This window comes from Tauraco erythrolophus, chromosome 13, assembly GCF_009769465.1.
Source record: "Tauraco erythrolophus isolate bTauEry1 chromosome 13, bTauEry1.pri, whole genome shotgun sequence".
Lineage (NCBI taxonomy): Eukaryota > Metazoa > Chordata > Aves > Musophagiformes > Musophagidae > Tauraco > Tauraco erythrolophus.
Genome location: NC_141477.1, coordinates 22,619,046 through 22,634,418, shown reverse-complemented (window position 1 = coordinate 22,634,418; position 15,373 = coordinate 22,619,046). Strand labels below are relative to the sequence as shown.

Sequence of the window (15,373 nt, the reverse complement as noted above, 5' to 3'; positions counted from 1 at the left end):
CACGAGGAGCAGGCAGGTGGGTGCCAATTGCAGCCGGTGTCGTTCGTTAGGGCGAGTGTTTTAACGCGCAGCGCTGCGTCCTGTTGGCATCTCTGAACTACAGGAGCTGTGCAGAAGGAGGGTGGGTTCGAGTGGTTGGCCTGTATCTCTTCTGGCATCATTTATCTGTGTGTACGCCTCTGTATTTAATGTAGCAACGTACTACTGGAGTAACTTGTAGCACTGGATCCACTCCTGTGTAACTGGGCACACACACACGTACTTTTCCTGTCGTCCACAAACAGATCCTTGTAGGAACCTACCTAAAACTGTGTGTAGTGCTCAGCCAAAAACGTAAATGTGTTGCTGTTTCTGTAAGTCGGTCGCTGTTTTTGTCAGTGTAGCTGTTGAGGGACGGTTGTACAAAATTGTGGATGATCAAATCCCGCGTTCTTGAATGTGCCGCGATGGTTGTGTCCGTGTCAGTCACTTTGGTTAATGCACTGCTTAAAAAAATAACTGTACCATGGTTAGAGGAGCACTGTGTCTTCTTTTCTCTAAATGTATTTGTTCCATGGAGTTTCACTTGTATTACAGTTTATTTTTATTCCCGACAAAAATAAATACCTTGCCTTTTTAAAGTAAATGACCAGTCTGTTTATTGGTTAATTAAACTCAAAGCAGAACTTCACCCTTTGAAAGGTGAAATCGATTAAGGACTCTGACGTTGTGAGTTTATCTTCCAGTGATTCCACCTGCCATTCTGTTACAGAGCAGAACCTGGGTGAGCCCTGGGTTCAAGGGACTGCTGAGTGCACTACACGCAAAAAAAGTGTACACCAAAAAAGTAGTAACTTTTTTACACAAAAAGTAATAATACTAATGAAGCTGTATTAAATCTTAGCATCTTCTGTACACTTCATCACTGATTTTTTTTTTTTTTTAAATTAGATTTTTCTTTTTATGTTAAGACCTAATACTTTTTTGGTGTATTCTCCCTCCCGGAAAGCTGTCTGTCCCTCACCCATGGGTATCTGCCTACAGGTAGCTCCAGGCTGACTTCAAAAGCTTCCTGAGAATTAACCAGACCTTTCTTCTGCCCTGCTGTGGGGAACCGAGTCTGACCTTTGTGGGTACCAGGTGGAGAGATTTATTTTCTGATAGCTGAGTGAAAAATCTGCAGTCCATTTGCTGACGGTATCGTTTAAAAATGCTCTTTTAGCCAGTCCTTTTTAATCAGAAATTCAGTACGGAGCCAAGGTGGGGCAGGCAGACTGGAGGGAGGCAGGAGAATGCCGAAGGAAGAGGGAGACTCCAGGTACAAAACTTGCCTCATGTTTCTAACCAAGCCTGGAATCAGTGCATTAATTCAATGTACATAACAGTCCGTGTTAATGTACAGTAACACACTGTGTGTTTCCGACCTTGAGGACTGTCAGTAAATCCTTAATCCCTGCAAAATGATTTGCTCCGTACTGTTTAGCACTAAAGTTTTAAATCAGAAAGCTCATTACCTCTTTTCAGCTGCATTAATAACTATAATCTCTTTGATGAAAGCAGCTTCATTGGACAGGATTTAATTTCAAAAAAACCCATCTGGACTGGCATTAAATATACTTCTGCCATTTAATTCTTCCCCAGTGAAGAGCCCGTGTCGGGTCAGCCGGCAGCTCGGGGCAGCCCGTGTCGGAGCTCAGGCAGAAGGTGAAGGCTTCCCCCGACTCCTCATCCTTCCCGGTGTTGGAAGCGTTGGGAAGCTTATCCGGAGCGGGTCGGACACCTCTCCGCGGGCTCCCACGTGGGATTTATCTGAACCTGCTGATTTCAGCATTCGTGCTGATGCTATTTCACACGTTTCTTTGGCTGCTAAGGGAGCACGCCGACTGGGCCAGTTTGCGTTCTGGCGCTTGAGGCTGGATTCTCAGCGAGTGCTCCGTACTTTTTGCTTCATCACTTCATTCAGTTTAATCTCTGTTCCTTACCAAAGAGCTCGTCCTGTTTCTAACATTTCTTTTCTTGGTTAACAGCTAAACAGCAGCAGTGACAACAAAAGAATATGCAGTTTTATCATTAAATTTTCCTTCCAAGGGTTTTCCTTTCATCTCTAAGTTCCTTTAGTTTTCTACATTTCAGATTTTCTAACATGTATTCATTTTGTTGTCTGTATCCCCCCTTTTTTTTTTTTCCCCCTTTATAGTACACTCTCTTTTTAATTGCAGCTTTTATGTCTGTGTTTGCTGAAGAGGTTTCCAGCCAGGTTTGGCTTTTCTGACTTGCAGCATCCCCGTCGTGGCTGCAGCTTCTTGACACTTAATAAACCCTGAACTCCCGGCGTTTGCGCCGAGGTTTATCCATGTTTCTCCTACTCCATAATTCCATTCGTAGTGTTGACTTTGAGAAACTGATCTTTTTGAAGTGACAATCTATTTTTGAGTGAATTTGGAGAGCGTGAAACTGTGAGGAAGCCAGAAGTCTAAACCTGTCAAGATTTGAACATTTTCCTGCTCTCCGTGCTTTTTACGGTGTGACTACGAACGGTGAGCGCGGTGGTGACGGCGGGGACGTTTTAAACGTTTTGCAGAGCTTCCTGATTTTCCTGCTTGCTGCAGTGGGGATTTTTCTGCTGGATAATGTGGTTCCCCTCTCGTTATCTAGTACCACTGATAACACTGCCTCCAACTGTCAGGCTGCTCCTGCTCCACCGCCGAAAAGTTGGGAAAAGGTTTAAAGGGAACTGGATAAAATACGATTACACGTAACCAGCTGACAGCTCTTGATAAGAGCCCGGATGCTGCTCCCCACTTGTTTTGTTTGCCCCTGTGAAGTTTTCTGCCTTGCTACGTGCTGCTTGATTTTTACGAAGCCGAAGAAGTGGTTTGTTCTGGTGTAGCTGGGAGGGAGCCTGAGGAGCCGCTCGGGTGAGAAATCCGCACCATCTTCGGTGCCTTTTGTCCTTCTTGTGTTTAACAACCAGTTCTGGATGTTGCAGATAGTCAGTCCTATCGCCGTGGAAGTGGAGAAGGTGGTTGGAAGAGAGGTGAAGAGGGGATCCGTTTGGGTGATTGGCAGCAGCCAAGATAAGGTGGCAGCCAAGGTGCTGCCCTGGCAGGGGGCTCCCACCGCCGGGTACCCGCGGCTTCTGCGAGGGAACTGGGAAGCAAACGCTCTGTGTCTGCTGGGATGGGTCAAGCAGCCTCCAGCACCTGTCCCAGCCTCCCCCCGCCTCGCCGTCCCTCGCTATATTTACCCGGGAGGAACTTCCCAAGAATGGAAGTGGTAAGATAAAACCCCTGAGGGGCTAAAATTAGCCCCAGCGCCCTTCTCCCTGCGGTGGCATTTCAGCTGTGAGCTTGACAGCCTGCGCCGTTCCGGTCGCACCGAGCGGACGTCCATCCCGACACAGCGAAATCCTCTCTTTTTCTCTCCTTTTTCTTTTTTTTTTTTGTTGTTTAAACCGAGGGAGAACTCGCCATGGGACCACCGCTGCCTCGCCCGCCCTGGCCGTGAGCATCACCGCCCTCCCGAAGGTACGGCGGCAGCGTAGCCGTGCCCAGGCAGCGCCGGGCACTTGGAGGTAATGGGTAACCCCTTGAAAAAGTGTTGAGTGTGTTCTCTGTCACCTTTGGCTCCAGTCAGAACCTCGTTTTTGGGGCCTTTGTGGATGGCAGGGGGGTTGGAACTGGGTGATCTTTGAGGTCCCTTCCAACCCAAGCCATCCTGTGATTCCTGCAGCTCAAGAGGTGACAACTCTGGGCTTTTCTGGTTGAGGAACATCTGGGAGCTCCCCAAGGGCCTGCTTACACCGTCAGAGTAATGTCCTTTTGGAGATGCTTATTGGGGTGGTCAGGAAATGCTACAGTTGGTTTTTCACTTTTACAGGTTATTTCTTTTGGGAATATAACTGGGCCTTTTTTTTGAATCACATCTGCAATAAACCCCCCACCCCTTGAGCCACGGAGGTGGGGGGTTTCCAAAGCTCCAGAGCTCGTTACTGGCGTGTCTAATGCCTAACAGTCATGTTACAATTCCACGTTTTCTATGGAAACTGTCGGGGTCAGTGCAACAGGTGGGAGCGCAGCGGAGCGTTGCCATTGTTGGCTGCCATCAAACTCGCTCCGCTTCACCCGGATGCGGCGGTGGCCTCGCGCGGGGGTTCCCTCCGTGCCATGCTGTGCCATGCCATGCCGTGCCGTGCCATGCCGCAGCAGGCAGATGTGGGACCAGCCTCCCGGGGCTGCCCCGTTACCGTCAGGCTCGTTTGCAGAAAGAGGCGAACTGCTCGGCGCAGCCCCTCGCCTCCTGTCCCCGAGGAAATCCGAGATGCTACAGGGCTGCGACGTGGCGAGAAATTCCTCTGCCCTTCCCAGTGGGCAGCGTGCCCCAGGTGCCGGCCGGTGCATCGCATTCCTCCCCCTGCTGCCCTCGGCCACGCCGAGGCCAGGTCCCGCACGAGTGCCTGGCAGCCGTGTCGGGGCTCAGACCCAGCACCGGTGCAGCTCGGCATCCCCTCACCTTCCTCCCGCCGCCCCGTGCCCCCCGCTATACAAATCCCAGATCCTCTTGCAGCCGCGCTGCTCGGGCTCGGGCCGGCAGCAGAGCGGGAGGGTTTGCTGAATTCGAACCCCGACATCGTTTTGGGAAAGGTGATGCTGAAAGTCCTGATCCAAACCAGCCACCTTCACGTTCACTTCGTCTTCTGTTCTGAAATCCGAAAAAAAGAAAAGCAGAAAGGGTGCTGCAGAAAGCAGCAGGGTGTAGAAACCACGCCATGCCGCTGGTTCCTAAATTAAAAACCCTCTGAGTTTTCTGTGGCTCCCAAAATCCTTGGAAGTGCAGGTGCTGGTGAGGGTTCCGACAGAAGCCTTGGCTGGTACATAGCAGTTGATTCCTGCTGTTTTCCCACGTGCTCTTCCCTCAGCAGCTCCTGCAGGGAACAGCTGGACGGGGCGACTTCTGCGGGTTTTGGGAAAATGGGTGGTGTCATCCACCCGTGGGGTGCAGAGCCTGTGGCCACCCAGGAGCCTTCCTGACCTCAAGGTGTGAGTATCCCATGAGTAGCCCCATACCCTTTACCACTTCAGGGGCTAGTAGTACAGCATGAAAGAATTTTTTAAAATAATGCAGTGTTTGGACTCTGAAACCAGATTAAATGATCTCAGCGTGTTCTTAGAATCATAGAATCATAGAATGGTTAGGGCTGGAAGGGACCTTCAAAGGTCATCTAGTCCAACCCCCCTGCAAGGAACAGGGATATCTCCAACTAGATCAGGTTGCTCAGGGCCTCGTCCAACCTGGCCTTGAACGTCTCCAGGGATGGAGCATCCACCACCTCTCTGGGCAACCTGTTCCAGTGTTCTATCACTCTCATGGTAAAAAATTTTTTCCTAATATCCAACCTGAACCTACCTCCCTCTATTTTAAAACCGTTACCCCTTGTCCTATCACAACTGGCCCTCCTGAACAGCCTCTCCCCATCTTTCTTGTATCACAACATTTTAACATCAACCTCTGCCTTTGCCTTAGGCCCTCGCCAGCGTGGGTTTCCTCGCCCGCAGTGGCAGGAGGATCATAATCCAATGGTGTCTTTTTTGAGACTCTGCCTTAAATTGTGTGTAAGAAATAATAATAGTACTAAAAAGATGATGTTGGTGTCAGGGGGGCTGGTTCTGACCCAGCGGTGTTGGTTTTGTTCTCCCGTAGATCTCTGGCTTTACCGTTTATGATGCGAGCGGTACATGGGAGACAGGCGGAAAAAAAATGAGCCTAATGGACATCACGAAAATGTTCTCCATGCTCCAGCCCAGCGAGGACGAAGAAGACAACGGAGAAAGCGAGGAGCTGAACCGCGCGGTGTGCGAGGACGATTACCAAACCCTAGACAGCCTCTTGTGCCAAGACAGGTACAAGAGGTTCCTCAACCGCAGGAGCGGCTGGGGGTGCCCAGCACCCCGCTGCGCCTGGCCGCCGCGCGGGGCCGCGTCCGGAGCGTGAAGGTCCTCCTGGCCCACGGGGCGGAGGTGGACAGCCTGGACGTGAAAGCTCAAACCCCGCTCTTCATGGCGGTCAGCAACGGCCACCGGGAATGCGTGCAGGTCCTCCTGGCCGCGGGGGCCAGTCCCGCTGGCAGCATCTACAACAACTGCTCGCCGCTGCTCATCGCCGCCAGGGACGGGGACGTGGACATCCTGCGGCAGCTCCTGGACCACGGCGCGGAAGCCAACGTCCAAGCGAGGTTGCCCGAGTGGGCCGCCAACTCGGCGGCTTGTTCTGGCCCTCTCTACCTCGCCGCCGCCTACGGGCACCTGGAGTGCTTTAAGATGCTGTTGCTTTACGGCGCCGACCCCGACTACAACTGCCGGGAGGAGAGGGTGATCGCCCAGGTCAAGGAGCCCAAGACTCTGCTGGAAACCTGCCTGCGGCATGGCTGCAGGAGCGAGTTCATCCAGCTGCTCATCGACTTCGGAGCCAACGTGTACCTGCCCGACGTCACAGTGGACAAGGCGGCACCCCGCAGCGAGGGCCTGGAGCTGCTGCTGCAGGCGAGAGGTAACCTGCGTGCGCGGCCCCGGGGCTGCAAACGGGCGCTGATTTTGCTAATTTTGCTCCTTTGGGTGCAAGTTGCTTCAGATTCCCCTTCCCTTCACCTCTGCTTCCCAGTAGCCTTTCCCAGACTTTCCTACGAGCTTTGACTCCCTCTGCAACATCGCTTGATGGGTCTCTCTGGTCTTAAAACTCTTGAGCATTATGACTATTTTACCCTGAACTCTCATTCCTCCCTCTCCCTCAATAATTGCTGTGTTCAGGCCAAAAAATCCCAGTCTCTGATACTGAGCACCGCAAGGGAAGAACATCACAAGGCTCTGGAGAATTGGTCCACCACTGGTGACTACATCTGATGGCCTGGATACACACGCTACCGCAGGAAACTCCTAAAACAAATCGCTGGGATTTTGGGGAGAGTGTCACAGAAGGGCTTCTTTCTAGTAAATATCCACCAAATATCCCCAGTTTCCGCTGCTGGCTGTGGCTGGCGGCGGGCTACCTTGGTTTGGGTCTGGGGTGGACTCGGTGCAGCCACCACGTATGTTTTTACGTGGTTATCTTCCCTGTTGGACTCACCATGGCGTTGGCTTTTCATGAATGTTTCTAGATGCTTCCTAAAGAAGCTGTTTTTCCTGAGAGTCCTCGCTGCGGTCGGTGCTGGTCTGGAGCACGCGGGGATTTCCTGGTTTTTCCATTTGATATGAATCTGTTGGGTTAAAGGCTGCTTTTCACCCTTCCTCTCCTTTCTGCTGCTCAGGTTTGGCTCTCCTGTACTGCCTACCTCCAGGAAAGATGTTTAGTTTGGATTATTGAAGTCCCTTTGCTCAGGAATACGCCCGGGTTGGAGGGCTGCGGGGTTGTGTGTCCCGAAGGTGACCGTCTCATTTGTCCTCCCTCTCCTTCCGCAGCCCATCCCAGGTCCTTGATGTCCCAGTCCCGGCTGGCGATGAGACGCCTCCTGCAGCAGTCTGGCCGCCCGCAGGCTCTCGGCGAGCTGGAGATGCCCAAGGTCCTGGAGAACTACCTCCGCCACCAGCCGTGACGCGCAGCCCGCCGCGGGACATCCCCGCCCCGCACACGTCCAGCACCCCCATTAAAAGCCGCTCTGGTGCCCGCGCGGTGCGAAACCGCCCCGAATTTGTGGTCGCAAAGTAATTTTTCCTTACGAGGTGTCTCCAAAAAGCGGAAAAGATGGTAAAAGAAGGTGGGAAGGAAACAGAGGAGACCAGCTCCTGCTCTGCATCACGGTGGTGGTAGAACAGGATCTGATGTAGCTGCGTTTGGCTTTACAAAATTCTTTACTGAAGGATTTTACACCTTTAATTGGTACTGGGAGAGGGCATGGTGGGCAGAGGGAGAGGAGCAAAAGCTGCTTGTACCTCCTGCCCTCCCTGGGAAGAGGAGGAAGGAGGGAAGCAGGACCAGGCTTCGTGCCTGCGGGTTTCCCCCACCCCTAAACCCCCTTTCCCAGAGAGGTTTTGAAGTGGCTCCTCCGTTCAGCAGCCTGGCGCGGGCAGAAGGGAGGCTGGACGTGCCCGTGTGTGCCCAGCCCATCGCTGCTGTGTCACTGTCACCGTGCCTGGGGTGCTCCTGGCCCCGAGGACGTGCCGGTGTAAAGCCCAGCGCTCCCAGGCAGGAGCTGGGGTAAGTCCTGGGAAATCCTTGACTCTCTTCTCCCTGCCACCGCTCTGTCTTCAACCATCGTCTTACCTCAAAAGTGATTTACACGATGCTCAAGGGGTCTTGTGTGGGTTTTTTTAATTAAAAAATGTTGCTACTATTTTATTAAACTATCCTGACCCGTTTCGTGAAATATCCTTTATTGGGAAGGGCCCGGCAGCCCGGCCGGCATTGTTTGGAAGGGATGCAGGGAAACGCTGCAGCCGAGGGATTTCAGGCTGGACCTGGAGCGGGGGGTCCCGGCAGCGACGGGGACAACGCGCGGGACCCGCGGGCGTCGGGGACGGCCCTGGCCGGTGGCGGCTGGACGGGCCTCGCTGGCTCTTCCCGGAGCCGGCGGCCAAACCGCGCTGCTCCGCGCCAGCGCAGCCCCCGCCCGCCAGGGACCCGTTCCCCCGGGATGCGGTGGGACCCGTTCCCCCGGGATGCGGTGGGACACATTCCCCGGGATGCGGTGGGACCCGTTCCCCCGGGATGCGGTGGGACACATTCCCCCGGGATGCGGTGGGACCCGTTCCCCCGGGATGCGGTGGGACGCATTCCCCGGGATGCGGTGGGACCTGTTCCCCCGGGATGCGGTGGGACGCGGTCCCCCGGGATGCGGTGGGACGCATCCCTCGGGATGCGGTCCCCCGACCGCGGCCCCGGCCCGTGGCACCGGGAGCTCGGAGGACGGCCCTTGGCGGAACACGGGCGCGTTTTCCCGTTATTCATCGGGAAATCAGCGTCGTTCATCAGCGCCTGTTCACGAGGCCGCGGGGAGCGCCGGGGCCGGGGCCGCTCCGCGGGAAGAGGCGGCGGCGGCGCGTGCCGCCGGTCCCGCGCGGCCACCGCGAGCCCCGCCCCGCCCCCCGCCGCGGGGCCACGCCCCCCTCCCGGCACCGGGCCCCCGCCGCGGGGCCACGCCTCTTCCGGTCACGGAGGCCCCGCCCCGCCGCGCCGCGCCGCGCCGGGCGGACCCGCTGAGCCGGCGGCCACTCGCCGGTGGCCCGGGCGGGCGGCGGGCCGGGCCGCGCACCCCCCGCCCCGCGCAGCCGGTGAGTGCTGGGGGGGGGACGACACGCTGCGCGGCTTCCGTGCGGGCGGCGGGCGGGCCCCGGCGCCGGTCGGTGCCCGGGTGGGTGCCCACCGGGCCGCTCTGCCCCTGCCCGCCTCGGCGGGGCGGGGGGGGAAGCGCAGCGAAGGGCTCGTGGTGGTGGTGGGGGGGGGGATCACTCGGCGATCGCCGTCACGGGTAAACGGGGCTCGGCGGGGGGAAACCGGTGTCGTTCGCTGCCGGTCAGATCGGAGTCGGGTAATGAGGAGTGAACCCGAATCGGAAAACCGCCCTCCCCCACCCCCCCATCTTCCTCGGCTCGGCTTCACTCCCGGTTTCGCTGCCCCGCGGGGAATGGGGGTCGTGGTTGGCTCGTTACACGCTGTTTCTGCTGCTCCATCCTCCTCGGGGTGGGACCCCCCAAACCTTTCCCCTGCTCTACGGGTCCCCTGTGAGGTCACAGGTCCTGCCAGGAAATCTGCTCCAGCCTGGGCTTCCCATGGGATCACAGCCTCCTCCTGGCGCAGCCACCCGCTCTGGTGTGGGGTCCCCCGTGGGCTGCGGGTGGGTCCCTGCTCCCCATGGACCTCCGTGGGCTGCAGGGGCACAGCCTGCCTCACCATGGTCTTCACCAGGGGCTGCAGGGGAATCTCTGCTCCAGCACCTGGAGCACCTTCTCCTCCTCCTTCACTGACCTTGGTGTCTCCGTAGTTGTTCCTCTCACCTCTTCCCGCTCCTCTCTCTGGCTACTGTTTTTTCCAGCAGGTTTTTTCCCCCCGTTCTTAACTGTTGGCCCAGAGGTGCCACCATCATCACTGATGGGCTCAGCCGTGGCCAGTGGCAGGTCCATCTCGTTTCTGGCTGACGTTGGCTCTGTCGAACATGGAGGAAGCTTCTGGCAGCTTCTCCCAGAAGCCACCCCTGTAGCCCCCTGACTACCAAAACCTCTCCACACAAACCCGATACAGTGACACTTTCCCAAGGTTTTGGCTGCCGGCTGGGGACCTTCCCCTTCCGTCTCTTTTTGAAACGCCGCTGTGGCCGTGCATTTTTATGGATGCTCTCAAAAGTAGCGACGGAGTCTCCTAACAGGGCCACCAGCTCCTCTCTCTGGACCATCTGGACGTGCCCTCCCCATACCCAGGGCCGGAATCGGAACGGCCCTTCTCCCCCAGTGTACCTAAATCTCCTGTTTTCCCCCCGGGACGCTGAGCAGAGGTGAAACGCTGCCGTTTGGTACTGTGGGTTTTTTACACCCCCTGGTTTCATTTTTCACCCATAGTGCCCTTCGCCCTCAGAGGCTTCACTTTTTGAGCGTTTGTGGAGCGTCGCAGCAGTGGCTGTTGGTGCCAGTGCTGACGCGGAGCCAGAGCGAAGGAATTTTCAAACTGAATTTTCGAAACCTCATTTCTGTTTTATTTCACCCCCCCTCTACCTTTAAGTCTGCACAGATGCGCACGTTTGATTTGCCTTCAGGCCTGTCTAACCACATCTCTGCGGAGAGGCTCCAGAGGAAGCCCAGCCGTGCTCCAGAGAGGCTTTGGAGGCATCTCAGACTCCAGAAGGGCTCTGGGATAGACCTGGAGAAGCCCAGTTTGTTGGTGGGAAGGAGTTTGTGTGCCAGCTGCTGATCCAAGTGGGGCGGGAGAACGCCAGCGGTTGTCACTAATTACTGAGGCGAAGCAACGCTGCCATGTTCCCCAGACTCGAGGAAAAAAAATAAATCTGAAATTGCAGATTTGCTGTCAGGACGCAGGAGCTAGAGGTCATCGTTTGGGTGTTTTTAATTCGGGATCTCTGGCTAAACAGCAGAGAAAGTGTCACTGGCCTCACCCCAGTAAGAGCTCGGCCTCGGGCATTACAGCTCAGTTACAATTTTTATTGCTTTTAATTTCTCCAGCCTCACCTCTGCAAAAAAAACGTTATTATTTTAGTTCTCCTGTTTCTGACATCAATCCAGGATCAAATTTAAAACCAATCTCTCTGCTTCCGAGATAATCTGATCAGGGCGGTTCATAGTGGATGTTTTTAATGCCATTCTTTCTCGCTGGACAGATGATTTTAAAAACAACTGAAATCTCCTTAAAAAAAAAAAAAGTACGGTAAATGGCTTCCTTCTTGGACACGTGCTTAGTGTAAGGGCTGTGTCCTGGCTTGGCTCTCCGTCAAAACGCTCCCTGTAGCTCGGTGTTAGGTCTGGGAGAGCTGGAAGTGGGGTTTGGCAGGCGTCAGTCCCTCTGCCTGCCGGAGCAGCCCCTGTTTGCCCCCTCAAAGGTGGCTGGTAGCCAAACCGGATGGCTCTGGTGGCAAAAAGGCCAGGAATCCGCAGGGGTTGGAGCGAGGTGGCTCAGGGGTGGGACCTGCCCGGGCAGCGGGGATGCTGCCACGTGGAGGCACGTGGTTCTCCTGCACTCGCAGACTGGTAAGTTTAAGCATCGCGACGTTTTTGTGCCCGGCGCCGAGGAGCCGTCGGAGGCTTTTGCCAGCTTCCAGCTGGTGATGGAGCTCTTCACCTCGTGGCACCCGCGCCTCCGGCGTGGCACCATCCGCTGCTGTCTCCTCACCTCTCTTCCCCTCTCTCTTTGCTTTAGATCCGCTGCCATGCTTCGATCTCTGCGCCCGGAAGAAGGCTCTGCTACCAAAGTCATCGCTTCCAGCTAGACGCATCCGAACTGGCCCGCTGCCATGGAAACGGGCTGCACGGAGGAGCCTGCCCGGAGCAGGTCGCAGTCGGTGGTCTGCGGGCAGCGGGAAGAGAACGGGGACCGGCTGCCCGAGTGGGGCGATGCCCCCGGCGCGGCCGCGGAGCCGCAGCAGCTGCAGCCACCCCCTGGCAAGCTGAAGAAAACGGCTTTCAAGCTGTTCGGAGGGAAGAGGAGCATCTGCACGCTGCCCAGTTTCTTCGGAGGCAGGAGCAAGAGCCAGGGGAAAGCAGCCTCGAAAAAGGGCCTCAGTAAATGTAAGACCCACGACGGGCTCAGCGGAGCTGCGTGCGACAAGGGCGGCGGGGCGCAGCCGGAGAGCCCCTCGGAGGGGAGCCGGGACCCGCGTCCTTGCCCCTTGCCGAGCTCCCGGAGCGCTCACTTGGCCGGAGACGCCGGCGCCAGGTTTGATTTCGGCCAGCAGGACAGCTCTCCGCCCGGGAGCGCCGAAGGCTGTGAGAAAAAGCCCAACGGAGAGAAGTCTTCCTTCCCCAGACCCAAAAAAGGCCTGAAAGGGTTTTTTAACAGCATCCGGCGTCACCGCAAGAGCAAGGCCGCCGAGTGTGAGAAAGCGGAGCCCCCCGAGTGCGCCGGCGATTCGGAGGAGGCCGGCAAAGCTGCCGGCGCGGGAGCGGAGAGCCGAGGGGCCGCCGAGGGCGGGGGGCTGGGAGCCATCCCTCCTGCCGCGGGGGGCTCGGAGGGCGACGGCCCGGTTGGCACGGCTGCCAGCTGCGGTGCGGCCGCCGCGCCCGGCTGTCTCGCGGCCGATGAAGGCAGCTCTGAGGGCGACGCGGCGGCGATGCCGGGGAAGAGGGACGTTCTGGATGTGAAATCAGAGGCTGAGGCTGTTGGCTGTGCGGAGTTTGACTATGGCAACCTGCTGCTGGCCTTTCATCCGGACTTCATGGAGAACGACCCTCCCTGCCTACACTCTGGGGACCTGCTAAACCTCATCTTGGGAGACGCCGCGTCCCTGAAGAGCTTCGATTCGCTGACGGGGTGCGGAGACGACATCGCTGAGCCCGACATCGCTGAGAGCACCATCTCCGTGGAGCGCAGCAGAGACGCTGCGAAACGGAGCTCCTGCCTGGTCACCTACCAGGGCGGTGGGGAGGAGATGGCCATCCCTGAGGAGGCGGAGGAGTACCTCCACCAGATATGGAACGGGAACGCGGCAGAGGACAGGAGCTACGGAGCCCAGGTGTCGAGTAGCAGTTTGGAGACACACACCTCGCACGAGGTGGAAGCCCACCCCTACGTGGGGGACGCGATGGACGGCGTTGACCTCCTGACGCCGCAGAGTGACCAGCAGGAGTCCGCCCCTAATAGCGACGAGGGTTATTACGACTCCACCACGCCGGGGCCGGAGGACGAAGCCGGAGATGGGCTCGGTGAGATCAAGAAGGACCGTCTGCCCAGAGACAGTTACAGCGGTGATGCACTTTACGAGTTTGACGCGCTGATGAGTCCCTCTCACCGGGAGGAGTCCCTGTTCGAGAGCAAAGTCTCACGCCCCATGATCTTCAGCTACTTCTTGGACTTCTGCCTCCCTGCTGAGAAGGGCCTGCTCCAGATGATGGATCAGAAAAGAGGGGTGATGGAAACGGAGGAAGAGCGGCTGGCGGCCATTCAGAAAGAGCTGCTGTACTGGGAGCTGCAGAGGGAACCGGTCTTGAAGCGCCTCGATGTTCCCAGCAAGGAGAAGTGTCCCCGGGACAAGCAGTGCATTGAATGTAAAACCAGAGCAGCCAACTCCATTGGCAAGAGTCAGAGTGGCCTTGGGAGTGAGCAGGTGGCCCCGCACGCCCCAAACAGGGCTGTGACTAGTGGGGTTTCGGTGGCTAGGGCTGAAAACGCGGAGTGGAGGGATTTTCCAGGGACTCTGTGTCCAGAAAACTGTTACAACAGCCAAAAAGCCCACGGAAATTGCCTTATTCAGCTCACGAAGAACAACCCGGGGTTCGACTCGGACCCGGATTGTGGCTTGTTCGGGGGCTCCACGCACGGTGGCGTAGCCTCACCCAACGCAGGGATGTTCCCCGGCTACAGACTCCCGGAGCACGAGCGTGGCGGCGGAGCGGAGACCGGCGAGCGGCAGGCGGGCGGCGAGCCCGAGCACGCCGTCAGCTTCTCGCAGGCGCTGGTGGAGTTCGCCAGCAGCGGGACCCTCTTCTCCAGCCTCTCCGAGAGCCTGGGGAGCTCCGCTTCCGGCTCTTCCTTCACCCAGAACCTCCCTGCCCTCCCCACCATGGTCACCTTCGACGTGGTCGACGTGGAGCAGGAAGGAGAAGGGGAGTGCGAGCAGCATCCCGAGATGAACGCCGGCGAGGACATCGCCGAAGCCTTTGACGACGGCTACGGACAGAAAGAGTCGTTGGCGGAATGTGACGAGAGAATGTCCCCGGGGTACGGGCTGGGCGCCTTCCCGCGCTGCGAGTGGGGGGTGGGCAGCCTGCCCCGCCACCTGCGCCTCCACGGGCTCGGCCCTGCCGTGCCCGCACCGCTCTCCGTCGACCGGAGGAGCCGCTCGCTTGACACGGAGAGCCTGGAGTTCGAGCTCGCCGACTCGCAGGTCGGCAGGAGCGACCCGCAGCCGTGCCGGCTCCGGCCAAAGCGGGAGGGTGGCAGAAGGGACTCGGGTGGAGCGAGGAGGAGCAGGAGCAAGGAGGAAGGCGAGCTGGCAGCTCCCGAGGGCGGCTTGAGCTGGCCGGGCTCGCAGCACCTCCGGCACGACACCGACACGGCTACTGGGGCGATGAAGCACTGGGGTTTCGCTCCGGCCGCCACCATGGAGAGTGCCTGGGAGCCGTCGGAGCAGCCGGGCACCGCGTCCCCTTTTCTGGCCGGGCGGCCCCAGGAGCCGGAGCCGAACAGGCACCCGCTCAGACCCTCCAGTTTACCTCTGCAGACCCGGGAGGCGGCCGGTGCCTACAGGTACCACGGAGAAGTCGCTGCCAAAAAGCTGACCCGCCTGTTGCCCCTGGGAGAAACGGAGCCCGAGCTGCCCCCGAGCTTCAGTTTCGCCCGTTCCCCGGAGAAACGCGCCAAGTGCAAACCCGTGGGCATCGCCCAGGGAGTGCCTCAGCATCCCAGCGGCAGCGCCGACGCCGGACGGAGCCCGGAGCGCTGCGGGGAGCCCCTGAAAGGCAGAGCCGCCCCCGGCCACGCGCTGCCCGCCGGCTGCCAGGGCACTGCCGTGAACGGCACCGAAGCCAAATAGCTGCTCCGGGGAGGGCGCGGAAAGCGTTGGGAAGCGCAGGGAGGGGGAATGTATAAACATTAGTGGGCAGTTTGTGAGTGACTTTAATTTAGAGCCGGGCTGATAAGGTCGAGCTCCTCTCCCGCAGCCGTGGTACGTGGGTGCGCCGCCGTGGGTGCTCCGGCGGGATTCGGAGCCGCCTCCGGGAACCGTACGTTAACGCTGAGGCACTTT

At 57.9% G+C, this 15,373-nt stretch overlaps 2 protein-coding genes across 2 annotated transcripts; both read left to right on the top strand.

The window, feature by feature from the left end:
- Positions 1–2,959: 2,959 nt before the first annotated feature.
- Positions 2,960–7,564, top strand: ASB12 (ankyrin repeat and SOCS box containing 12). The gene is given in 4 exon segments (XM_086619917.1): positions 2,960–3,073; positions 5,680–5,914; positions 5,917–6,525; positions 7,431–7,564. Coding segments are annotated over 4 exon segments (1,092 nt in total).
- A 4,344-nt stretch (positions 7,565–11,908) lies between these two features.
- Positions 11,909–15,160, top strand: AMER1 (APC membrane recruitment protein 1). The gene has a single exon (XM_086619751.1). The coding sequence runs from the start codon at positions 11,924–11,926 to the stop codon at positions 15,158–15,160; it is 3,237 nt and encodes a 1,078-aa protein (XP_086475877.1). The 5' UTR covers positions 11,909–11,923.
- The last annotated feature ends 213 nt before the right edge of the window (positions 15,161–15,373 follow it).

What these genes read in the sequence shown, in the direction of transcription:
- AMER1 (XM_086619751.1), top strand. Translation starts at nt 11,924, where the DNA reads ATGGAAACGGGCTGCACGGAGGAGCCTGCCCGGAGCAGGTCGCAGTCG.